At 33.8% G+C, this 26,236-nt stretch overlaps 1 protein-coding gene across 1 annotated transcript in view; it reads right to left on the bottom strand.

Annotated features, from left to right (window-relative positions):
• Window positions 1–26,236, bottom strand: part of LOC110023657 (WD and tetratricopeptide repeats protein 1) — a 134,720-nt gene that overhangs the window by 105,462 nt on the left and 3,022 nt on the right. The window contains 6 exon segments of the mRNA XM_020723170.1: window positions 15,871–15,988; window positions 16,081–16,196; window positions 16,689–16,817; window positions 17,018–17,143; window positions 17,239–17,373; window positions 17,706–17,783. Of these exon segments, the coding sequence (XP_020578829.1) occupies window positions 15,871–15,988; window positions 16,081–16,196; window positions 16,689–16,817; window positions 17,018–17,143; window positions 17,239–17,373; window positions 17,706–17,783 (702 nt within the window).

The raw sequence follows: 26,236 nt of genomic DNA, 5'->3' as shown, positions 1-26,236 counted from the left end.
GTGCTTCGTCCTGTTGTGCTTCCATCGAAAAAAAACCCCAGCCATAACTTTCCACTGTCGCGATTCTTCTAGCTATGGTTCTATCTGCCACTCCTCCTGGTCTCCTTTCAGCTCTTTTTGGTCTAAGAAAAAACATTTCTACTCTATTCTACCTATTGTTTTTACCAACCAACATTTACAGCAGCTAATCTCTCTAGCCAGTATACTGCAACCAGACCTTTCCAACAGTTGTATCCATCTACCGGTGATCCTACTAGAATTCGTTGATAATCTCAAATAGTGTTCAGCCCACTTGTGATTACTGCCACAAACCAAACCACACTCAAGACAAGTGTTAGAAACTTCACGATGTCGGCCAAATCTCCCGCTACCAAGGATCTCACGATGATGTCTGAATCTACCACGGTTCAACTGACTCCTACTCGGAACATCTCGAAATCCTCTGAATCCCTACAAAACCAGATGGAGCAATTAATCAAACTACTTGAATCCAATCAATTCTCTGCGACTTTGTCGACCTCCCACGTCGGACAATGTACTCTTCATATGGCTCTCACAGTTTTTTCCTCCTCTAGTCCGTGAATTGTTTATTTAGGCGCCATGGATCACATGTTTGAATGCTCGCAAGTATTCTCGACTTACTATCCATGCTCTAAGAAAGATATTGTTAGAATTGTCAATGGCTCCTGTAGTTTCATTGTTGGTAAAGGGTCGAATGTACTAACAACCGGTCTAACTCTAGGGTCTGTCTTACATGTTCCCTTCTTGCAATGTAACTTGTTATTTGTTAGCAAATTGATAAATGATATTGATTGCATTGTCAATATCTCTTCTGATGGTTGTGTTTTTCAGAATTGTCATTCAGAGAGAATGATTGGAACTGCTAAGACAGTAGTTGGACTCTATTACTTCCAAGAGATGAGTACGGAGAGAGAGGACACACCACTTGGGAGTTGTAGTTTATCCCGAGTCATTGAATCTCATTATGTTGTTTCATTGTCGTTTGGGTCATCCTAGTTTCCAATATTTAAAAATTTTGTATCCTTTAATGTTTTCTAATAAACACCTTTAAAATTTCACAGGATTTCTTGCGCTAAATTTGGATTAACCTTTATTTCAGTTATATGTCAAGAATGCGCTCTTGAAACAGAAGAGGTATACATGTATTTTCCTTCTGATTTTGACTCTACTACCTCTAGAGGGCAAGTGTGCAGACTACAAAGCTCCTCTATGGGCTAAAGCAGTCTCCAAGGGCCTAATTCGGCAAGTTCAAAAAAGGTGGTCGAGGACCATGGTTTTACTCTGACTCAATCGAATCACACTCTCTTCTTCCAACACTCCTTCAATGGCCAGGTAGCTATCCTTATTATTTATATTGACGATATTGTTCGTACAGGTAATGATCTCTCAGTATTGGAGTCCTTGAAAGACATTATTGCTAAGTCTTTTGAAATAAAGGACTTGGAATCTCTTCGGTACTTCTTACGTATGGAAGTGACTCGGTCATCTCGAACCATTTGTTAGTCTCAGCTCAAATATGTAATTGATCTCTTGACAGACAACTAACTATTGTGCAAACCAGTAGTTGTCCATATGGATTTCAATGAAAAATTATCTAACATTTTCAATGTTGTGTCTATCAGCAAGACTCGTTACCAGCGTCTTGTAAGGAAATTCACCTATCTCGTTCATACTCGCTCCGACATATGCCACACAGTTGGTATAGTGAGTCAATTTATGCATGATCCCAATGAGCATCATCTCCAATTTGTCCACAAGGTTCTTCATTATATAAAAGGTACACGGGCTCAGTTTTATTTTTCTCTCGTCGCATCTCTCGGTCTATTGTTTTTTATAGAGACGTTAATTAGGCTGGATCGGTTCATGGTCGATGTTCCACCTCGGGGAAATGCTCATTTGTATAGGAAAACCTTGTTACGTGAAAAAATAAAAAAATGTTTGTGGTTGCCCGGAGCAGTGCTGAAGCTGAATTTTAATCCACTTTCTTGGGATTTGTGAAGCCCTCTAGTTACGCATCATGCTCCGCGAAGCTCACAATCCAGCCCAACATGATCGTACGAAACATTTGGAGATCGACAGACACTTTATTAAGGAAAAGATCGAGTCCGGCGAAATTTGTGTTTCTTTTGAACTTTTCAGTGGTCAACTAGCGGATACCCTCACCAAGAAGTTTCCTCGTTTTTTGTTCGATGACTTCAAATCTAAGTTGAGCATGACTGACATCTATGTTTTAACTTGAGGGGTATTAGAATTATACGATAATCCCTAGCCGTTATTACTTATTATTAGTTTTTATTTCCTCATTATGCATTTCCTATTTGTTTTATTATGTTTTATTTCCTTCCTATTTATTTTATTTTATTTTATCTATTTCTTTTATTGTGTCTATTGTAATTGAGTTTAAATAGCCTTCTTTGTATCAATGAATTATGCTACTCTATTTTCTAAAGCTCACACATATGACGGTGATAAGGCAAGTCTATGAGGAGCTAAGTGATCAAATAGCATATAAGAGTGAATGGGATGAATAGTAATTTTTCATAAGCTCATAAAGAAATTGGCCAATGAATGAGAGAGAGAATGCTCAGCCAAATCAATATGGATGGAAGTGTTCCTGCGATAGATGGTCAAGATAATTGTAAACCATTGGAGTGGTAGTGAATAAGTAAGCTTCTGGACAAAAAGACTAGTTAGTGAAGGCATGGAAAGAAAAGAGATAAGAAATGAGTGGTCTCGTGAAAAGTAGTATCAATCTAAGTGTAAAAACATGAGGAAAACGGATCACAACACCTATAATACTTTTAAGCAACAAAAAACCTAAGAAATATACACTGAATGACATAAGAAATCTTATCATGCAAACGAAAAATATAAACAAAGTAGCACAACCAAAGACCATGTGTGTAAGAGAAAATGCGAACCGGTTAGAATAAAGAGTAGAGAGCAGTGAAAGATTATTCACGAGAAAAAATGAGACTTCTGAAGAGATAAGAAGCAATCAAGATGGCATCCCCATGGAGCTAACAAAAGATATTCATATAAAAAATCAATTTCATGGTCACATGAAATAAATGGAGGCTTTTTATGTTACATCATTTTGTTAAGATTTATAGAGATAAAAAATTTGATGAAAAATAGCATTATCACACCAAAAAGTGATAATTAAAATTTCAAAGCATTATCATTGTAGACAAAGAGCTTCTTGCCTATATGGTAGTAAAATAGACCGAAATGACTACTAAATAATCATAAATTAAATTAACAAAATAGATGAATCCTAATGATAAAACTAAGGCATTAAAAATTCAAATAGACTAACTTAAAAAGGAAAATTATAACAACTGCTGGTAAAAGAACGAAAAAAATATATGATGGTAATTATCTAACTCACAAGTAGAGAAGTCAAACTTGGAAAGGTAAAGGAGATAAAATTTTGAAGTCTATTAGGGGTAGAACAACCTACTGAGGATGACATTAATATAGATTATATGTGGAAGGGAAAGTGCAAGGTTTATTGGCAGTCAATCCGTGTAGACTGCCAACTTCAAAATCTCTAGAACTTCACCAATCATCTTCCTAAAGTTAAGGTCCTTAAAAATAAAATGGGAAGAATAAAAAGTTAGAAAGTAATTATTAATCTTTAAAAGATAGTGAATAGACAATATATTCAAACGAAATTATAGGGCGCATTAAACACTTGAGAGGGATTTGGAATGATAGATAATAATCTTTCCAAAAAGAAGAGAGGGAACCATCAACAATAATTATAAGGGCAAAGACGATGTGTGAAGGGAAAATAGTTGGACTAAATTGAAAATCAAAAATGTGCTGATGGAAATAAGTAAATTCAATGGTAGAAACAACATAAGATGCTAAGAGAAAAGCTTAAGATTATTAAAGAAGTCAATCATAGTCTTCCCGACATATAGTGACAGTTATGAAGGCAAAAACACCAAAAGGGATGAGCAAAATAGGCTACATATGAAAGCATACTACGCTGTGGAGTCATACCTAAACTTTTCCAAGTGATGTTTAAGAAAATGATTAGTTTAGTTGTAAAAAGACCAAAAAGAAAAGGTGATACTGCTTTAACTGAAAGCACCGCCAATTTGGACACCGAATCTATGATCAATATAGCCAATTAAAGGGAGATTGGTCAGAAAGTTAAGGAGTTGATAGATCAGTGGCATGAAGAGCATGAAAGTGTTACAACGTTAAGAATACTTTAAGAATCATGGAGTTTACCATCAATCAAGATTGTAACTCTATAAGGAAAGATCCATGCCAAAGAAAACTTTGAAAATAAAAACAACAATCTATTTATGCAAAAAAGTTAAAAAAAAGTTCTCGACATTGAAGCGAGTTATGAGATTTTCCTCTCAACATGATATAGCATTGGTAGATCAACAAATCATTTTGTTAAAGAGAATAGATCTTTTAAAAGAAGAGAGTGAAAAAACAAGAAACTACTTTCCTCCAAGTAGGTGAAATGAAGTAACTCCCAAATTTTCTTTTTATAGTGTCTTCAAACATTGCAATGAAAGCAATGGAAGGTTCAAGCTATTGAGATGCCAGGTAAAAACTGTAGCCAAAAGCTAACCATTTAAAAACTTAAAGTGACATTGCACTAGGGACAAGCATTAAAATGGTGTAGTTGACATGAAAATCGACAAACAATAGGCCCTTCAATACATGAGATAAGGTATGTGATTGAACTTGATAACAATATCGATATTGAAGGAAAGTTTTCAGCCATTAAGATGAGCTTGAGAGACCATAACATTGTATGAGAGATATAGAGAATCCAAGAGCTAACTAAGATCCCTAAGAATGGAAGTCATGTAATGAAGGAGGTCATTGGACAAAAAGTAGTAAGTGCCCCAAGTGAAGAAGACAACGGTAACCATGAGAAGTAGCTGTCAAATGCAATGGTGGGCATGGATCAAACAATCACAAAAACATGGATATGATGGAAATGAGTGGGCGGCGAGTGTAGATTGTGCACAAACAAGAGACAAAAAGCACGTGTAATATCTAAGAAATTGCAAAAGGTAACCTAAAAATTTACTTTTAAGTCATACTAGATTTTTTTTAAGCCCAGAATAACATCAAAACTATTTTCAGAAATTTTACTTTTGAGATAGAACATTTTGATATATATGTTAATTTTAAAATATAAAACTATTGAATGCTTTTTAATTTAAATAAATGCATAAAAGTTTTATTTAATTATTATACAATTGTTACAGTAGCTTTACTGCAACAACATTACTGCAGCATTCCTGTAGCTGCACTACAGCGTCAAATTCACTAAAAGCAGCATGCATTGGCTGGATTCATTCCGTTAATGTTCCTAGCGCCAAAACAAAGAGATATTTCTCTTGAGTAGATCAGCTGAGAAGGAAAATAGAAGAAAAAGGCAGAAGAACAAAAAATAAAAGGAGAAAGAAAAGAAAGAAAAAGGGAAGAAAAGCTAAAATTTGTTATAAGAATTCAACTTCTCACATTCTTTCCTATGAATTGGTTTAACATTATCATTGCCGAGTCCCAAGCCTTGGGCACAAAAAGTGAGGGGTTGCATTAGGTAGTCAACACCCAGCGTAGAACTATTGTTAAAAAAATCAAGACATGAATCATTATCATTGTGTAAATACTAGAGCGTCCTCTTAAAGAGATGCAATGTATTGATTGAATACAGTGAAAAGTGTGCGAATGTCACTACACTAGTGCCCAGATATAATGTTAAATAAGCAAGGGTTCTCACATTACGGATGGATACGAGCAAAAAAATTAATCCATGAAACTAATATTATGATAGATTCTTAGAATATATGTACTCACAGATAAATTAAACGAATTAATATATATTATGATTCAGATGAAGATAAATATTTTATGCATGCAAAAAGCTAAATGAGTTGGAGAAAATGTCAAGTAGATTGATAGCATAGGTTTTAAACTTTGGTATTCATATAGGAGTGGTTCTGTTGTTGTACTCAAATAGGAGTGGCACTAGAAATGGGATAGGTGTAATTATAGATAAAGAGTTTGAAAGACAATGTTGTAAAATTAATAGAATTAGAGATAAAATTATAGCCCTATGGATTATTATTGATACTAAGATTTTTAATGTTATAATTGTTTAAACACCTGAGTAGGTTTAGATACATGTTCAAAAAAATTTTGGAATGACGTGGAAGAATTAAAACAAATGATGCCTCTAGAAGAAAAAATTTTTATGGGAGGAGACTTAGAAGGACATGTTAGTAAAGTGATAGAAGATTTTAGAAAATTTTATGGTGACTACGATTTTGGAGTGCTTAATGAAGAAAATAAAATCAAATTAGATTTTGCTTTAGCTTACGATTTTGTTATTCCTAATACTTCAATTAAAAAAAGAGATGAGCATATTATTACTATATGAATGGATCAAATAAAATAAAATTTGATTACTTTCATATGAGAAAAAGAGATCGTTAATAATGTAAAGATTATAAGGAAATTTTAAGTGACAATTTAAATACTCAATATCAATTAATATTTCTGAATTTTAAGAAGAGAAGTTCGAAGATAAAAAAATACAATGAAACATTGTCATAGATTAAATGAGGAAGATGAGTATACCATGAAACATTGTTATAGATTAGATGGTGGTACTTAAAAGACAAAAATAAAATTATTTTTCTTAGTAAACTTCAAGATTTTAAGCTTTGGGATGTTCATTAAGAAGTTAATTATGTGGGACAAAGTAACAAGCACAAGTTAATAAGTGGTAAAAGATGTGCTTGGGAAATCAAAAGAAAAATTTTTAAAAATAAGAATAGTTGGTGGTGGAATAATAATGTGCAAGCAACGATAAAATATTAAAAATTTTGTTATAAAAATTGTTTTAAATGTAGAAGCTTAGTGAATTGGGAAAATTATAAGATGGCCCGTTGGGAGTCTAAGAAAACATTTATAATGCTAAGAATTCTATTTTTAATAACTTTTATAATAAATTAGATGCTAACAAAAGTAGAAGATATATGTATAAACTAGCCAAATAAATAAAAAATGAAAGTAAAGATTTAATCTAAGGTGTATTAAAGAAGAAAATCAAAAAGTAATTTTTTTATATGAAGATATTTGTTGACCTCATTTTTGTGAGGACTTTTTTTCTTCTTCCTTGAACCTAGGATCTAGCTCTAGGAGTTTCCTATTGATTATCTTAGAAAACCAGCATTGAAATCTGTCCCCTTAGAAATTCCAAAAACACTTCTTATTTTCCTGTGATGTCTAGCATTTATAGTCTCAAAACCATCGTCTTGTGGACGAGCAGTTAAGGGCTATTGTGTGGAGACTTTGGGAAAAGTTCTCAATAAGATTTCAAGCTCTAGGAAAACCTCCTCACAACTTTATCGTCACACACACACACATCAAATGTACAAAATTCACTAAGTCACAAGAGATAGGACTTCAATTAAGCCCAAAGATGGGTGAAAATGCGAACTTCTCCAGATGACCTCCGACGACAAAACGGATTACGCCAACGCGTCCGGGGCACCAATTTTATTAGGAAATGTCACCTATATTGCCATATTTACAACATAAAAAAAATTACACGCAAATCGATGAATTCATCAAAACAACCTCCAACGGTGAAATGGACCGCGCCGGCGCTTCCGGAACGTCATAATTACCCAAAAATGATATCAATTTTGTTATGTTTCGACGCACGAATGAAAGACACAAATCAAATTTTATTTCTCAAAATTTTTTATATTTTTATAATTATATCATTAATTATAATATAATTAAAACTTAAACCCTATTTAGTTTTTCACCCGCATGCTTAAACCCTCGTTCGAGCCATCTCAGGGCTCGATCCCGCGGCTCGTCTGTGTGCTCTAGTTCCACGGTGGATCCACGCGGCTTTCCTTTATCGTTCTTGCTCGCGGCTCATCTTCTTGAGCTTTTGAGCTTCCTCTTGACTTTTCGGCTCTCCAATCGCAAGGAGGTGAGCTGGCCAAAGCTTCTCCTCCTCAAGGCTGTACGCTCTCCCCCCCCCCCCCCCCCAACAACCTCTTCTCTGCTCATAAAAAGCTTCTTAGATTCTTTGTGTTGGGTTGTTGAAATTTTTTGGAGAGAAAGGAGACGCTGTGTTTTTGCTGTGGGAGGCTCTTGGGAAAAGAACTCTTCTCTAAAATCTGATTCTCATGCGCTTGGAGTGTGGGGTGTTCGTGGAGTGTTGTTTACTTTGCCGAAAATCCTCTCTAAGCTATATTTTCGGGTGTTTGTGGTTTGCAGCATTCGTGGTTATCGTTTCTTGAAGTTTTTAGGGGAAATATTTTGCTTGGAGTGGTTTTCCTGAAATTATCTTTCAATTTTATTTTAAATCTGTTGAAAAGAGGTATTCTTCTCCTTCTCTCTATTCTATTTTATCTAGGACGGCATGTTGAGGCATCTCTATCCTCTTGCAAAGGTTAATGGAGAAATGACTCAGTTTATTTTGAAGTCTAGGTATTGATACATGCTGGAAATTATTTTTATAAGTTGGAAAATTATGTTTGGGGCTCATTTCTTGCTTCTCTTGCTGCCCCTTGTTAGAATACATGCTGGAAATTATTTTTATGAGTTGAAAAATTATGTTTGGGGCTTGTTTCTTGCTTCTCTTGCTGCCCTTGTTAGAAAACATGTTGGAAATGAAATGTTGAAGTCTTTTATTATTATTATTTTCGAATCAAGGAAGTGTTGGGATTCATTTCAATACTGAGAAATATTTGGCTTTAAGGATTCATTACACTTATTTATTTCTTGTTATCAATTCCTGCTTAAAACATATGCTGGGGTACAAGAAATTTTGAAGTTTAAGGTTTTATGAAATCTGATTTTTATGGCTTTGTTTTGACGCATCTGATGAGTTCAATCTACCTGGGATGTTTCTCTGTTTTTGCTCCCTTTTGCTAGATTTGGTTTGGCCTGAAGCTAGGCTCGGTTCAGCTGAAATTATATTATGTCTTGTCCCTTATGTCAGCCACGGTTTTTGGCTCATTTAGAATTGCATATAAGTTGGAAGTTTTCTTTGCTTTAAGCTTTTATAGGCCACATTTTTTTTTTTTTTTGGCTTCTTTGGAAATTGAATATGTGCTGGAAAATTTTTGTGTTGAACCTTTATGGATTTCGGTTTTGGCTCCTTTGAGAACTTCTTTTTGTAGTAAACTTGGGCTGTTTTTATGGGATTCGATTTTCCCACTGTGCTGGGCTCGGTTTGCCCCTTTCTTGGGCTCGGTTTGGGCTCCTCTTGGGCTCGGTTTGGGCTCCTTTTTGGTGATTTTATGTTGGCTGAAATCCCTTACTGTTTGGACCATTTCTTGGACTTGGTTTGCCCATGTGCTGGGCTCGATTTACCTCTATGTTGGGCTCAGTTTAGGCTCTTTTTTGGTGATTTATGTTGGCCGAAATTCTCTTATTATTTGAATTATTCCGTGAGCTTGATTTGACACTTTTGTGGAGGATGGTTCGGTTGGGGCCTCCTCTTTAATGCCCCCCTCCTCTTGAGATTTTTATGGGTAATCAAGTTTGTCATCTAAAAATTCATGAATTTTAATATCTATCTCTGTGTGGGAGGGTTTGATATAAGTGTTCTCATGCTTTATATGATTCAATCCCAATGATGTATAATAGCTTGTCCATTCACTCTCTTATGTATGTCAAATACAATGCAATGATAGTACAATGGTAGTCAAATACAATGCAATGGTAGTACTTATGGTGGTTTCTTTATGTTGCCTTTGGGACTTTCTTCTTGGCCCTTACCCGTAGGTTTATGCTGCCTTTGGGGCCTTATGCTTTGCCCCTACCTGTGGGTTTGTGTTGTGTTGGGTTCCTCCTTGCTACCTGTGGTCGTGAGCTTCTTTTATGGGGTTTGGTTTGGCTTGTTCTGGCTCTTACCAGTGAAATAGTTAGAGCTTGGTTGTGCGTTTTCTAGCCCTACCCGTGACCCTCTACTCTCTTTCTGGCCTTACCTGTGAGCCCCTACCCTCTTTTCTGCTTTACCCGAGAGCCTCACCTGTTGATCACTTCGTGGAATAAGTCGGGTTGATAGTCATCCCTCTCTGTGGCCTCTGGTTATGAATATTTATATCGTTCTATATGGATAATTTCATGTTTATGTGAAATAAAAAAGCTTTTAATGAAGGTTAGATTTAAATGATTTTGATATTAGCATGATTTTCTAGAAGGCTAGAAGGTTGCTTCCTCTATTAATTAGTCTCTCTTATTTTGTGACATATAAAAGGCTTTTATAGCTTTATTTCAGGAAATCATGAATTTGATATAAATTGAATTCATGAAGTGTTTGGAAATTCATAAAATTGTCATTTGGAAACGATACCCTTCCTGGGTTGATCCAATAATAAAAAGTTGAGAAAATGATATCCTTCTTGGATTGATTCAAGGATCTTGGGCCTTATTTTTAGATCAGTTTGATATAACTTTGAGAATTGTTTCACCCTTATTCCTTCGATCTTTTGTGTGGATCAATTCTTCATCTCTCTCATCCTCATTTTTATTTTTTTATTTCCTTGCTTCTTGGTTCGGTTTTTGTACTTATGTTTGATACATAAGTGTTCATGTATAGTCTTTTGTTATATGTGAAACCATCAAGCAATGTCGCAAGTAGGTAAGTTTTATTTTGGGGCGTAGGGCGATGATGACAAAGGCACGTCGGTGGTAGAGCAGAATGATATCTCATCATACAACACCAAGACTCAATTCTGGGACCTAATGAACTGTATGATGAAAGTATCATTCATCGACGTAAGACCAAAGAGTGACCCGTACCTTCTTAGGTTGTTGGTAGTCCTAGGCCCGATGACGTGATCGACTTGTGGACAATTATACCTTTTAAAATTGATAAGAACAGATACAATATTTATAAAAAATATTTTCACTACAAAAATTGATATGACTTTTTTTTTGTATGCATGAAACATATGTGCATGCCAAAACTTAAATTTTAAAATATGTTACGTTCGGGTTGTCCACTTGTTGATCACCGATCCTAAGCTAAGGAGCGTCCTCCTAAGTTAGGTTCAGTAGGATATCCTTCTAGTGGACGGGCTTTATCCATCCGGGTGATCGAATAGCCTTTGACGACCCTCGAGTACAAATATATATATTTGAGTCTAGCCCCGACCCGAGTGCTTGCGGTCCCCTCTTTTCGGACATTTTCATATGTTTTTCTTAGAATTTTTAGACAAAGCACTTGTTGTCTTTTCTCTGGGATTTTCCCGAGGTTTTTACAGTTTTATTTAAATCATTACTCGTCGATTTTCCCAAGTCTTTCTTCGTGGATTTATTTGTTGATTTTCTCGAATTTTCCAAGCAAAGTTTCTTTTATTTATACAGTGAATAATAGCTAGCTTAAAGAAGCAGCAAACTTCCCAAATTTACAGGTGTGATTTACATTGCAGTATTTTTATTTCATAGCATGTTGTATTACTCTCCTAGCATTTTATACTGTTTTTTCTAGTACGTTATACTATTCTTTCAGCATGCTATACCGTTCTTTCTTTTTACTGTACATTATATTGTTCTTTTCTTTTATATTGCATGCTTTGTTAATTTGATACACACTATACCTTAGTATAGGAAAACCTAGTGGTTATATAGGAATTAACATTAAACTTGGAGGTGCTTGGAGGTGCTACGACGGAGAGCTTGGAGCGAACACCGTGGGCAGCATGACGAGGAACAACTTCAAGATGGATCTACAACACTAAAACACTTTCACATTCACACCGAACACTTTCCTTAGTTTAAATAACAACTAATAGGAGTTCGAGGTGGTTTGCCTAGCGCAACGTAAACCCTCACATATCACTTTTAGGCTTTTGCACAACCCTGATTATGCAATTATAAGTTCTAGCACTTTAGGATTCTGAGGTTATTGAATGGTACGGTGTAAGTCCTCCTATCTTTTTAGGTTATTTACACGATCAGATATCATACAAATATAATTCTTAAATTCTAAATAAATTACAAGATTAAACATTAAATAACATAATTTCAAAGATATAAAGTCAAACAGTAGGATAGTTGGGAGGTCACTAGGGTTCTCCCCGGATCTATGATATCCCATAGTTTTCGCTCCTTTAGATTTCTTAAAATAATTGTTTCTATTTGGGTCATTCTCATTTGATTTTCTTATGTCCAATCTTGGAAACCTAAACTTTGAAATCTGGAAAATAAAACAACTGATCTTAATCGAGAGTTTTCTTAAGTGACCCTGATCATTTAAGATATAATTAATTATAGGGGTTTATCTCTATAGAGAACTTGGAATCCAGGTAAAATAAAATCTATCTAATATTTATATTAGGTAAGGGAATTTGTTGGCCTCATATAAAATAATTCGCAGACCAAACGGATGTCACAAATTCTTTAGTTTAGGTGGTTAAACATACTACAGAAGAAAAATTTTCAAATACTGTAGGTATTCTTCGGAATAAATGTATTACTTGTGGTATCGTGCTTAGTTACCCATGCTTAGTTCGGAATAAATGTATTACTTGTGGTATCGTGCTTAGTTACCCAAACTATTCAAAATGTGAGACTCGTTTGGTCTCACCTATTTTTAAATCATTCATATCAAAATAAAAATCATATTCATATCAAAATTATTTTCATATTTTCCTATATATTTTTCAAAATCAAAATTAAAACGACCGACAATATTCAACATAGATGGTTGATATACTTTGATAAACTTTTCAATAAAATTTTTGAAAATACGATCGACCTTAGTGATCTTAATATCACTAATAATAAAAAAAATTATTCTAATCGTGGCATTAGTAAAAAGAAAGTTGAGGAGCATTTAAAGAAAAAAATGGTGGAAAATCAGTAAGTACTAATAACATCCTAATAGAAATGCGAAAATATTTAGGAGATTTGAGAATTTCTTGGCTTACTAAATTTGTTAATATTATTTAAGAAAATAAAAAATATGTCTGAGGAGCGGAGGAAGAGTATTTTCGTCTCATTTTTAAGAATAAAGGGATGCACAAAGGTGTGCAAATTATATAAGAATTAAGTTAATGTATATTAAAATTATGGTAGAGAGTGATTGAACATAGGTTAAAATGCGAAACAAAGATTTCTCATAATCAGTTTGGTTTTATGTTGAGCAAGTCTATCATAAAAGCTATACAATTATTGAGAGATTTGATGGAAAAGTACAGAGAGAGAAAGAAGGATCTTCATATGATTTTTATTAATTTAGAAAAAGTTTATGATAAAATTCCAAGAAAAGTTCTTTAGAGAATTCTAGAAAAGAAGAGGGTTGACAAGTCATTAAGGATATGTATACTGGAGTTGTCACTTGTGTTCGAACAGAAGGAGGATTGACCAAATATTTCCAATTTCAATTGGATTACATCAAGGATCGGCTTTAAGCTCATATCTTATGCTTTAGTTATGGATGCACTTACTGGACATTTACAGAATGATGTATCTTGGTGTATGCTTTTCGCGGATGATATTCTTCTTATGGATAAAATTAGAGAAAGGATTCAGAATAAACTTGAATTATGGAGGTCTACATTAGAGTCTAAAGTCTTTTGTTGAGTAGATATAAAATTGAATATAAGGAATGTCATTTCAGTAGTAGTAAATCTAGAGGCATAGTTGCAACAATGGGTGATCAAACTATTAAAAGGAGTGAAAAATATTAAATATATCGGGTCTATTGTTCAAAGTGATGGTGATATAGAAGTGAAGGAATGTATTGGGCCTATTGTGTGATAGAAAAGTACCACTTAGACTTCAAAGGAAAGTTTTGTAAGACGCTGGTGAGACCTGCAATGCATTATGGAGAAAAAATTTAGCCTATAAAAAGAGTAGAATCAAACTAAATTAAATGTTGTTGAGATGAGAATGCTTAGGTGGATAGTGAGTTGACTCTTAGAGACACAATGCGAAATGAATATATTCGCAAAAGAATTTGTGTAGCTTCAGTGGCAGATAAGAGTAGAAATAGTCATCTTAGATGGTTTGGCCACATTAAACATCGACCATCTTATGATCTAGTTAGGAGAGTAGATGTTTTGTTTTAGATTTGACTTATCTTAAGAAAGGAAGAGGTTGACCCAAAAAGACTTAATTTGTATAAAAAATTATCTTTATTTATTAGAATTAAATGAAAATATGACACTCCGTAGGACATAATGGAGAAAAAGGACTCAAGTAGGTGACCCCACTTGGTGGGATAAAGGCTTGTTGTTGTTTCCTATGAATTGGTTTAGTTGGAAGGCAATAGGTGTGAAAGATTTTTAAAAGAGATACTTTTGAGATAAAAATATTATTTTGTGAATTTTATAGTTTTCTTGTTAACAGTTACATATTAAATTTAAAGGGAGCGCGGATGAAAGTAATATAACAGGTAAAACAAATAAATAAATAAATAATCACATTATTTTATACCAAATAAGTAGACTATAACGATAATCTGCATTAGGGAAAGTAAAAGTTCTAACAAGATGAGCCTTAATAAGAAAATAAATGGACTTCTGACTTCTTATAATAATGTTAGAATGAAGGAATGGTCCAACTGGTACAATGGGGCATTGATAATTGCAATGTTGGGTTGATCAAACTCTATCAACTGTTATTATGACCAAGGAGTAAGGTCACGAAATAATGAATTAGAGGTGTCAACACCTATGCAAATATCACGTGTTTCTAAAATAACAAGTACTCAAAATAAAATTTAAAATAAAAGTGGAACAAATAAATTCAAATATGAAATAGACGAGCATAGTGCGATAAAATTTTGAAATTTAACAGCCATATGTATTTCTAACAATGTTACAGTTGATGCATATGATTGTGTTTACTGTATTAAATTAAGAAAAATAATATGTCTATTTAATATCACTGCCACACTAATTACAATTACAAATGTCAATACAAGTATTAATCATAAATCAGAATGCATATTACTATTGTTTTCTAGTATAATTAAACTTTATTTTAGAAGTATACATCTCATTAAGAACATAAGATAATATACTTATGATTTCAAAAAACAAAGCAGACGGATCAGTGATCTTTGTTATCATTATTTGTCTGTATAGCATTTTTGTTATACAACTTTGGATACTTAATTGAAAACAATTTTGCCCGATGTAAATTATAAATTTTGGGTATGTACAAGTTTTTGTTGTGAGCTTTTTTTTACTTTTAAAGCTCTGCTTTTTATTTTGTTGATTCTTCTAAGCATGCTTATGTATTAACATTTATGATGAAGATTAGACGACCTGAAATAAAATTACATGCTTTGTCATGATTCAAGCTAACTAATTTCCTAGTCACTAGACCCCGTTTTGTAAATGTTAATATAGATATTAGCGGAAAATGAATCTGGTTGAATCGTCCTCCTCTGTTACACCTATGGCTACTCGAAGGGGGTTAATTGATGTGTGACAAGTGCACAGTGCAACTAAGTTATAAGCAGTTGGTCAACCTCAGAAGTAGGAGTATGAGCTCGTGAGAGAGAATTCTGGCCGGCAGTTAGGGTCAGAAGAAATTTGCAGGCAAGTAGGGGAGGGTTGCAAATGGATAGAGAGGAGCAAGGCAGCTATAATTAAGACTAACCGCGCTCTGGTACATTTTAAAGAGGAAAGCTCATATGTTGTGCATTATTCGCTAAAGGACCACATTTTTAAAACAGAATAATGAATATTAATGCTCTAACACAGCAAAATAAGCACACATCAGTCACTCAATAAAAAGTATTTTTCTAATTTAATATATTTCTATTCTAGCAAGCTAATAAGAACTAATAAAGCTGATATTTGCCAAACTTACATGCTCTGAAAGATGCATTGGACAGAAATAATTAATGCAGGGAGGTGGTTTTGCATTGTTCATGCAAGAGTTCGATGGAGAAAGCATTCTCCTATCATACAATCGAGCAAATGCATCACTGTTCAGTAAAAGAAAATAATATAAGTTCATAAAGCACTTATTATGCATGATCACAAAAACTTAACAACTGAATGAATCTATAATGTTTACCTGCCCCCTACAACAATTTGATGGGGTCGGGTGGTACTTATGTCACAAGATTTCAGTAATAAACAAAGCTTCGGAGGATCAGCTAGAGAATTTTTTTCCCCGCAGCGAAGGTCAAGCTGCCAAAATGTTCAACACTTAAATGAGAGCTGACACAACATTTTCATGATACTAGAACCTTGAGGACAGAAAGCATAACAAATTGCAGTATTTTTTTTGGCAAAGAATAATTTTGTTGTTATAAGACTGCTTTTCCAATTACTTTTGACTTTATAAATTTTTTATTCTATTTCTTGAACTCTAAGGAGGAATGCTTATAGCATGTTTTTCACATCTAAATATCAAAGAAGTCAGAGTATCTCATATGATGTCATTTAAACCAACGGTCCATGCATGCACCAAAAAAGATTGTAGAACCTAGTTCCAAAAAAGACATTTGATTGCATTAAAAACAGTAAATACATGTGTGTGTGCGCGCGCATGCATGAATGTATATATGTATGTAGGGATGCATGTATAAATATTTAATGTATGGATGTATGTGTATATATGTATGTGTATTTATATGTGTGTGCGTGCAAGCAAGCTGCTACCATGCCATTGGTACTTACAAGAACATTATGTCATTCCTGGCGAGAAGAACCAGCACGAGGGCAAGTAGAACATTCCCTCATGTCATGTTGCCTTAAAGTCCCATCCTCACTTGCACTCCACACTACATTAGGATTGCCAACTTCAACCTATAAAGCAGATAGTAATAAAAAAAAAATTAAGAAAAAAATACATCTGCGAATCAATCAACAAATCAATAAAAACAAGAGAACCTGTGATCATGCAAAAACCATGGAGAAGCGTGCATCATATATGTTACGCGAAGATATGCATATAATATACATTGAAGAAAGCAAATAAAGATAAATGAAGTCGGTGGAAATTTTACAGCCAACTTCTTGACTCGTCTGGAATGGCACTGGAAAAATGCCGATGGTTCCAAAGTGCTAATATTGCCACTTTTCTCTCTCACCACTCTTTCCCGTCTTTCCCGAGATATATTGAAAATGCGAACCTAGAAGGATGCAAATACTAATGTTATATTCTCTAGCATTTGGGTCATCATGTGACACTAATCTCCAAGCTCCCTCTAGCAGATCAGAAGACTACCTCTGCATCACCTGCACCGGAAACTACAAGTTCATCGCATGTCTCTGGAACAAATTTTGCACAAAATATGTTTGCAGAATGCCCGGTATCAATGCTGTGAATCAGTCCACCAGTAGGGTAGCTCCATATATTAACCTGCAAAATCAAAAGCATTTTAATTACTTTCAGAAGTAAAGAAGTAGACGGTAAAGAATGGCAAGTAAAAGACTTTTTTTCAGTTATTTCAACTGAGCAAATTTACAAAACAAAAAGCTTTCACAAGTCGATTTGAGATTATTCTACATCTACTATAAAATAAAAGCACATTAATACGCTTGACAGATGTACTCTTTTCATGACTGACATACATAGGTATGAGATGAGATAGCAAAAGGCAAAAAAAAAAAAACAAGCTAATAACTCAAGAAGATGCAACTAATCACAACTTCACAAAGAATATTTGCCAAAAATGTGAGTAAAAAATTTACTCTGGTATCATCTGATCCAGAAATCAATAATGAGCCGCTCGAATTCCAAGAAATTGCATTAACACAACCATGATGGCCCTGTAAGAGGTCAAAACAATGGGAAAATGATGTCAACACTCAATCATGATTAACTAAAAGCAAAGAAAAAGAATATGCAGAACATCAAGCGCACTATGCCGAGTAACTAATAACTTACCCGTTCTAGATAGTCAGATAAAACTTCTTCTACATTACAATATTTAGCAGCAATATTAAATTAAAGAAAGATAACAATTGGTTTCAAGGAAAAACACAATGATCTACTGGACTGCTCATGAAACAAAGATCTAAGCCTCAACGCATTCTAAGAAATAGAAATGATGCTATCGCCATCAGTTAGGGCTGTGAATTTAGCGCATTTAACTTGAAGATCATTAATCGCTCGAAGTTTAATTCAAATTTTGCTCAGATCGAGATCGGATCAAAATAAACGAAAAGAGCAAGAAGCTAAAATTTTAGATCGAATTTTTTTTAGCCGATTTTGAGTTAATCACAACTTGGCTTGAAATCAGATAGTTAATAGCCCTACCATCAATGACGTCTCAAGTTAATCTTTGTATCAGTTTCTACCAGGCGCTTAAGCTAACAGTATCACTCATACCTACTTGAATATAGTTCCCTTTTAATCAAGCAGAAATGAACATATTTAAATAAAATACTCTGTATATCTATGGAGTTTTAAGAGCATTGATTAGCCAAAATGAGGTAATAATGATACAAAAATCATGAAATAATCGATTTAAAAAACAAAATATAATCAGTTCAGTGTCGTGCCTTGTGGGTCAGCAATGACACACATGGTGACAGGCACAGCGACACCAACCCAAGCGGACAGTTATAAGTTAGGCTTAATCGAAGAAAAAATCTATGGGTCAGCCTCAAGTTGAATGAATTTCTATAGTTTTTTTGCCGAAAGAACAGTAAATTTTGAAGATTGTAGTCACGTCCTTCAACGCAGTAAGCGTATATCGTAAAAAAGAGAGAAAAGGTGGCTTCTGTTCAAAAGAAAAAAAAAACACTTAAAAGGAGCAGAAAAAAGTGCCTAAAGAAAGAAATGGAGAAAAAGGAACCCCAACATAATAATCAAAGAAAGATAGATAAGCATTCTTTTGTGAGATCTCTCCATCTTTCACCTCTTTTGATGTTTTCCATGCTCTCTAATAACACATTTAAAAATATGAGAACATAATACTTTATTTTCTTCAGGTATTGGGTAGAAGAGGTAAAATATTTATAGGAGTAATATAAACCCGATTACTGGGTCAAAAATAAAAAGACAAAATGGGAATGAAATAGATATAATTAACCACAGAAAATATGGAATGACTGCATAACTTAAAATTTAATCTGCACTAAAGAAACAAAGATGGCAGGGAGCAACTACATAAGGTGTTTGATTCATCATTCACAAATAGGGTACACACATATATATATATATATATATATATATATCTATATATATATATATATATGTATATAGGAAAACCAATCTCTCCTTATTTATAAACATATATCTCCTCTAAATTAGGACAGGAAATAATTCTGAATAAAAAATAGAATAACAAAAAATAGGCAAGGAATAAAACAATCAAAAGTTTCCTAAAATATACCAATCAAATCTTCCAAGATTTGGAGTTGGCCGTCCCGCGCACATAAGAGACAAGGGAAAGAATCAAATCTTCTCAAATTTCCACACTCCCTCTCAAGATGGGTCGTAAATGTTGTAGAGACCAACCTTGCATGGAGTTTTGAGAAGGTATTAAAAAGAAAAACTTTGATGAAGATACCAACAGCTTGTTGGTGTGCTAGGATGTAGCTTAGTTATGTAATTCTCCCATTGATCTTTTCAAATATGAAGTGTCTAACAACTTCAATATGCTTGGTCCTATCATGATACACAAGATTCTTAGCAATATTGATAGCAACTTGACCATCACAAAACATTTGCATAGGACTAATAGAAGTACATCACAGTTCTCTTAACAATTTATGAATCCAGATCCCTTCACAAATCCTCAAAATAAGTGTTCTATACTCTAATTTTGCAGTGCTTTTCAAAACAATAGCTTGATTCTTACTTCTCCATGTAACCAAATTTCCCCAGAAATATAAGCAGTAACCTGTGATAGATCTTCTATCAATGAATTCTCCAGCCCAACTAAAATCATGTAGACTTCCACTTCTCTATTTCTGGTTTTCTCAAAAATTACTCCATAATGAGTCTTCTTGAGATGCACCGGAATTTCGTATACCATCTCCAACTACTCTTCATTTGGGTTATTCATATGTTGGATCGGAATACTAATAGAATATGCAAAATGTGGCCTAGTATGTGATTGATAGATGAGTTTTTCTATCAATATTTAGTATCTTCCCTTATCAACACATTATTTTTCATTGTTAAACTTATTATTGGGCATAGCACCAAATTTTTAAAAACAAAATAAAAGTTTGACAATTTTAAAATATACCCCAAATTTCACATTCCTCGAATTTCAACCAAATTAATTTTATAAAATTCTAAACATTAAATCGATTAATTTGATATATAACACCATGCATGAATTTTAAACGTACAAGAAGATTTCAAATTATGAAACAAAAGTTTAATTAACCCTTAGTTTAATTCTTATTTTCCTGTCACTGTTCTCAGTAGACCTATTCATGCGACATGCAGCCATGGGATGGATCAAAAGATTGAGATTTAACGGGTTTAAGTTAAATTGCCACATTCCATTTCATTTTCCCCTCTCCCTCACTTCATTTCCTTGCGCTTAAAACTTTCATGATTGGAACATGAAGCGGGGCGTGAACTGAGCGAACGGCTGAGAGTCTATACTTCATGTTGAGAGTACTAGAGAGAAATAAATAAGTAGGGAACCCTCTTTCACAATATTTGAGACATTCATTTCCTTCATTACATTTTCTTGTTGGCATTCGCTACAAATTCAAGCATTCCATGTGTTTCTTATTACTATAGCATTGCAAGAACAGCAACGAGACTGTAGAACTGAGAGCTACACTCTCTGATAGGTCCATTACACGAATTTTCAAGAAGGATTAAGGGGAAATGTGGAAGAGGAAAGAAGAATATGAAGTATTGGAGAAGGGTTGGTTATACTGAGAAATTCTTTCGAGGTAGGAATTCGTATGAGTTATGTTTCGGGTTAAATCACAAGATAAGCGAAGATTTCATAAAATCCTAAGAGGTTTGTGAATTTCAAGTTGTTAAAACTAAGCGGCTAGCTTGAGACGATCATGGAAAACTCGTCGTAGGGCTGGTCAGTCGATTCAGATGAAATAATCACATATTAACTTATGAAAAATAACTTTTTGTAGGTTTCCATGTGATTATATGTTAGATATTATTGCATTTAAATTTTTTTATAATTAAAACATATGATATATGAAATGTCTATGATGAATATATTTTACAAAAATTATGTTTTAAGAAATATCACAAATGATGTTACAGGTAAGCTATTATATGAATACTTACAAGTACGAATGTTAGAGAATGATAGGATTCCCGACTTCTGGTATTCAAACAGAGAAGAAACTCTGAAAACCATTGGGATCAGAGAGGAATGAAATATTGGGAACTTTTGGTATTAATCGACTATTGATAACTGTCATGTTGGGAGGTATCCAACTTTTATCAATAGTTAATATAGTCTTTGGGTCAGGTGACGGCCCATGACGTGGTAGGACATTGAAATAGTTGAGACTTCCACAATTACAAGTGACATTACTGTAACATAATTGATAAATATTATGAAAATGCTTATGATTACACATAAATAGATGAAATACATATTTTATGCAACAATCATGATTTCATTCAATAAATGTTTTTTACATGTTTTATATGATTATAACATGTGCCATGGGTTCTGGATATGTACATGGGTTACATATGAGCATAAAAGTTATTCTTTTCATCTATAAAATCTTATCTTAGTTTTGATTATTTCGCTAAGCTTGTTGAAGTTCACTATACATTGTTGACTTTCAAGAAGGGATAAGGAGTAATGGGGCGAGTATTTAGATATGACTTGTATAGCTTTTGCATTTCATAATTTTGAAAACTTATACAAACTTTTGGATATGTACTTTAATTGTGTTAAATTTAACAGCTTTGCGTGTGTAAGTGTTTTAGTGATAAGATTTTTCACGCTTCTGATTATATGTAAATGATTTATGAAATAAAATGTATTAAATACGATAGCAGCGATTTATTTAGACTAGTTCAACACTTGATGGATCCTAATTCTGCAAGTCATGACGAATGCTGATGAGAATTTAGTATGACTGAATCGTCCGCCTCTATCACGCCGCAGTTAACCCTTAGGAGGCCAGTTGGAATGTGACATTTGGTTCTATTGGAGTATCAGTAGGTTTGCATCCAATCATCCATGTTTTATTTAACGAATCTATCCACCTTTGGACCTTGCTACCTCCATACCTAAAAAATATCTCATATTTTCTAGGTCCTTGAGTTTAAACTCAACGACAAGCACTTCTTTGATTTTGAAAATTTCTTTTTCATCGTCACCAGTAAGAATAATATAATCCACAAATACGATCAGTGCGACAATTTTATCTCTCTGAGTTTGTTTTATAAACAATGTGTGGTCAACTTGACTGAGAATATCCATTAGATTTCGTAACTTTAGCAAATCTTTCAAATCATGTCTGGTTATTATTTAAGCTCATAAAGAGACTTTATGAGTTTGCAAATTAGGTGTTTATTGGAATTATTCTCAAGTCCTTGTGGTATATCCATGTATACTTCTTCCAGATACCCATTCAGGTATTTTTTATGTCAAGTTGATGCGTTGAAATTTTTAGCAATAATTCTAGTTTTGAATATTTCAAAACTCGAATCAGCTTAGTATTTCATGTTGAACAACCATTTGCATCCAACAGGTTTCTTATCCTAAGGAAGTTTAGTAAAAATTTATGTGTCATTATGTTTTAGTGCTTGAATATCTTCTTCTACTGCTTTTCTCCATTCTGGATTTTCAAAAGCTTCATAAATGAATTTAGGAATATGCACACTATCAAGGTTATATATAAAAGCTCTATAGGTTGTGGATAACTTTCTATAAGCCATATACTCCTAAATTGGGTATAGCTTTCCTTGTCATTAGCACCAGATGAATTTGATAACTCGTGACTATTAGACTGCTCACCTAAAATTTCGGGTAAATATGGACTCGGGTTACATTATAGTAATTTTGTCTTTGTCAGTTGTCTTCCACCAACTCAAAGTTTTTCTTCTTCCTAGTGTACACACGAATTTTTTTATTGTGAACTTCAAGTTGGGATGGCTGAATATCCTCAACAAGAGTAGGAGATTCGAGTGGAAGAGTATGTGGGTTTGTTGTATATGTGTCATTGAGTGCATTTCAAACTTGATATTCCTTTGAACTCTCCCCCTGAACATCAGATTTAAAATAGTATGATTGATTTTCAAAAAATGTGACATTCATGGAGTTTTAGTATTTTTCGGTAATAGGAGAGTGATATCTATATCTTTTATTATTAGAGACATCCAAGAAAAATACACATGATGGATTTAGAGTAAAATTTGGTGTGGTTTGAGGAATAAATGTAAACAAAGGATAAGTGGTAGTAAGAGAGAAAGCTCTAATGTGTGGATGGATAATCATCAAAAAATGATGTGATATTTGAAAATTAAGTACTTGGTAAGGCATTTGATTGATAAGATATGTCGTAGCAAAAATTGATTCCCCCAAAAAGATTTTAGAACTTGATAAGAAAACATATTTAGTGAGAAACCTCAAGTAAATGCATCTTATTTCTCTTTGTTACATCATTTTATTGTAGGGTATCAATATATAAAGCCATATAGATGACTCCATTTTTCAAAACGTTGGGCCCATGAATGGAGTTGAAATATTTTTTTGCATTATCAGTTTTAAAGATCTGAATTTTGCAATAGAATTGAGGTAAATCATGTCATAGAAAATTTGGAAGATTTTAGATGTTTTGGATATTTCATTCATTATGAGTGCTCAAGTAGTTCTAATATGATCTTCAAATGAGCCAAACAATCTAGCCCCAAGAGTTTTCACCTTTGAAGATCCTTAAATATCATTGTGAATAATGAAAAAAGAATGTGAGAGTTTAAACTGAGTCATGGGATAATTATTTCTAGTGTATTCAGCAAGTTGACAAGTCCAACATTAATAAAAACAAGATTTTTTATTGATAAACAAATGTGAATACAACTTAGATACATAATTGAAATTAAAATCATTCAGACAACAATGTCATAATATAACTTGTTTTTCGGCCGATACGGATTCAACATACTCAGAAATTTGAGGGACATGTGAAGGTGGGATTAGTTGTGTGTTTAGAGAGAATTTTTTCTTCAGCGAGTGTGAGTCTTGATGGATCAGCACTATCAATCACCATCCCTGATTTTACCAACTGAAATTCACAAGAGTTTATAAGTAATTTAGTTATCAATTTCATATTATGAGTAATTTTATTGGTTGAAATCAAATTTCAGACCAAATGTAAAACATATAAACATAGGAGAGTAATATCCTAAAAGAGCTTCACATCTTCTTTCCCAACAATATTTGAGTGTGATCCGTCTAAAAGTCTTACCAGCTTAGATGTAGAAGCATCTTGATAGTTGATTAGAGCATTGATGTCTTCGATCATAAGGTTAGAGGCTCCTAAATCTATGATCCAAGTTTTAAATCTCTCACTACTGACAAGATAGAAGAAAATATTACCTTGGTGTGTCACGAGTTTGGTGTGCTGTTGTGAATTAACTTCATTGAGATTCTTCAGTACTTCAAGTTGTTCCTTAGTGAATGGTTCAGTCGATCATTCAGATGTAGTAACAGCATTCACCTTTTTCTCTTGATCCTTTCTTCCATATTCAGGATTCCAACAAGCAAGCTTTCCATGGAGTTTTCAAAATTTGTCTTTGATATGTCAAATCTTCTTACAATAATCATATATGGACGGTTCTTTTTGACGTTTGAGTCAAGGGAAGAATTATGGGTGTACAGTTACTTCATGTTCTCCTCTCCCGACTTCAGCAAAGGCTTCACAGGGAGACGAAAAAGGCTTTGTTCCCATGATCCTCCCTCTCATCTCATTCAACTCCTGAGTTAGTCGTACTAGAAATTTGGTCCACTTTTTCTCGATCATGGATTTAAATGTCACAGCGTCTTATGGACATTTTCACATTTGTCTCAAACATATCCAATTGTAGCCAATACTTTATCGGAGTCTTTCAATATTGAGTGACGCTTAGCTCTTCTTGACAGACGTCATGAAGCTTAATTTCAATCTCAAACAACTCTGCAGCGTTTTCAGCGTTTGAATTTATTTCTCCTATAGCCTTCCAAATTTCTTTGTCAGCTTTGTATAACATAAAATTCTCTCTCGCTTCAGTGGTCATTGAGTTGACTAACAAAGACATAATCATATGATCTTTGATACTTCATGTGTGGTAGGATGGGTCAATGCCTCAAAAATCGTGTCATCTCCCATAAGATGTTCCTCTTCCCCTTTATTATAAATGTACATAAACATGGATTGTGACCATGAAAGGTAGTTATGATCATTGAATTTATGATTTGTGATAAAATTAGAGAGTTCGTGAGTTATCTAGACAGAATCCCTGCTCTCTGACTCAGAATTCACCTTCAGAGTAGAACTTGATGTCTCCATCATGTACTTTGTTATCCTTGAGCATATTTAGGGTTTCTTTTAGTTGTTAGTCCTCAATTGACCATAACTGTTTGTTGTCGTTGTTGTTGTTATTTATGCTAGTTGTCACTATTGTTGTTATTTATACTAGTTGTCATAGTTGTTGCTTCTGCTTGTTGTCATCGCTTTTGTTGTTCCTTCTAATTGTTGTCGTTGCTTTTTTTGTTGCTGGGGGTGTAAACGAGCCTGGGCTCGCTCGTGTTCGGCTCTTGCGCCTGGGGCTTGTTTATATTTCGAGTTAAAAAAGTGTTTTCGTGTTCGACTCGTCTGCTTAGCGAGTCGAACAGGAGCCGTTCACGAACAAAGAGTCGTTTTGACAACCCTAATCACGTAGCCATAAGATGTCAATAATTGAGTCAAGATTTAAAACATCATTTGAATCTAAATTAATATTTTTTATTCTATTTTCTTCATTAATATTTTTAATTGATTATAAATCTTTGTAGTCTTGTAGTCAATTAATTTTTTTAAAAATACTACTCATCAAAGATATATATATATAATTGATTAGCAGTATTTCGAGCCAAAACGAGCCAAACACGAATGAACAAATATTTGTTCGTGTTTATTTGTTTGTATTCGACTCGTTAACTTAGCAAACAAGCCGAACACGAGTTGTTCGCGAACAACGAGCCGTTTTGACAGCCCTAGTTGTTGCTGCTGAAGGATGTTCCTGTCGGGGGTAAAAGGGCCTGCAACACAAAAAATTATCAGTTGTAGGGAAAACA

The sequence above is a fragment of the Phalaenopsis equestris genome, unplaced genomic scaffold (assembly GCF_001263595.1).
Source record: "Phalaenopsis equestris unplaced genomic scaffold, ASM126359v1 Scaffold000226, whole genome shotgun sequence".
Classification (NCBI taxonomy): domain Eukaryota; kingdom Viridiplantae; phylum Streptophyta; class Magnoliopsida; order Asparagales; family Orchidaceae; genus Phalaenopsis; species Phalaenopsis equestris.
This window is presented reverse-complemented; position numbering and strand designations above follow the sequence as displayed.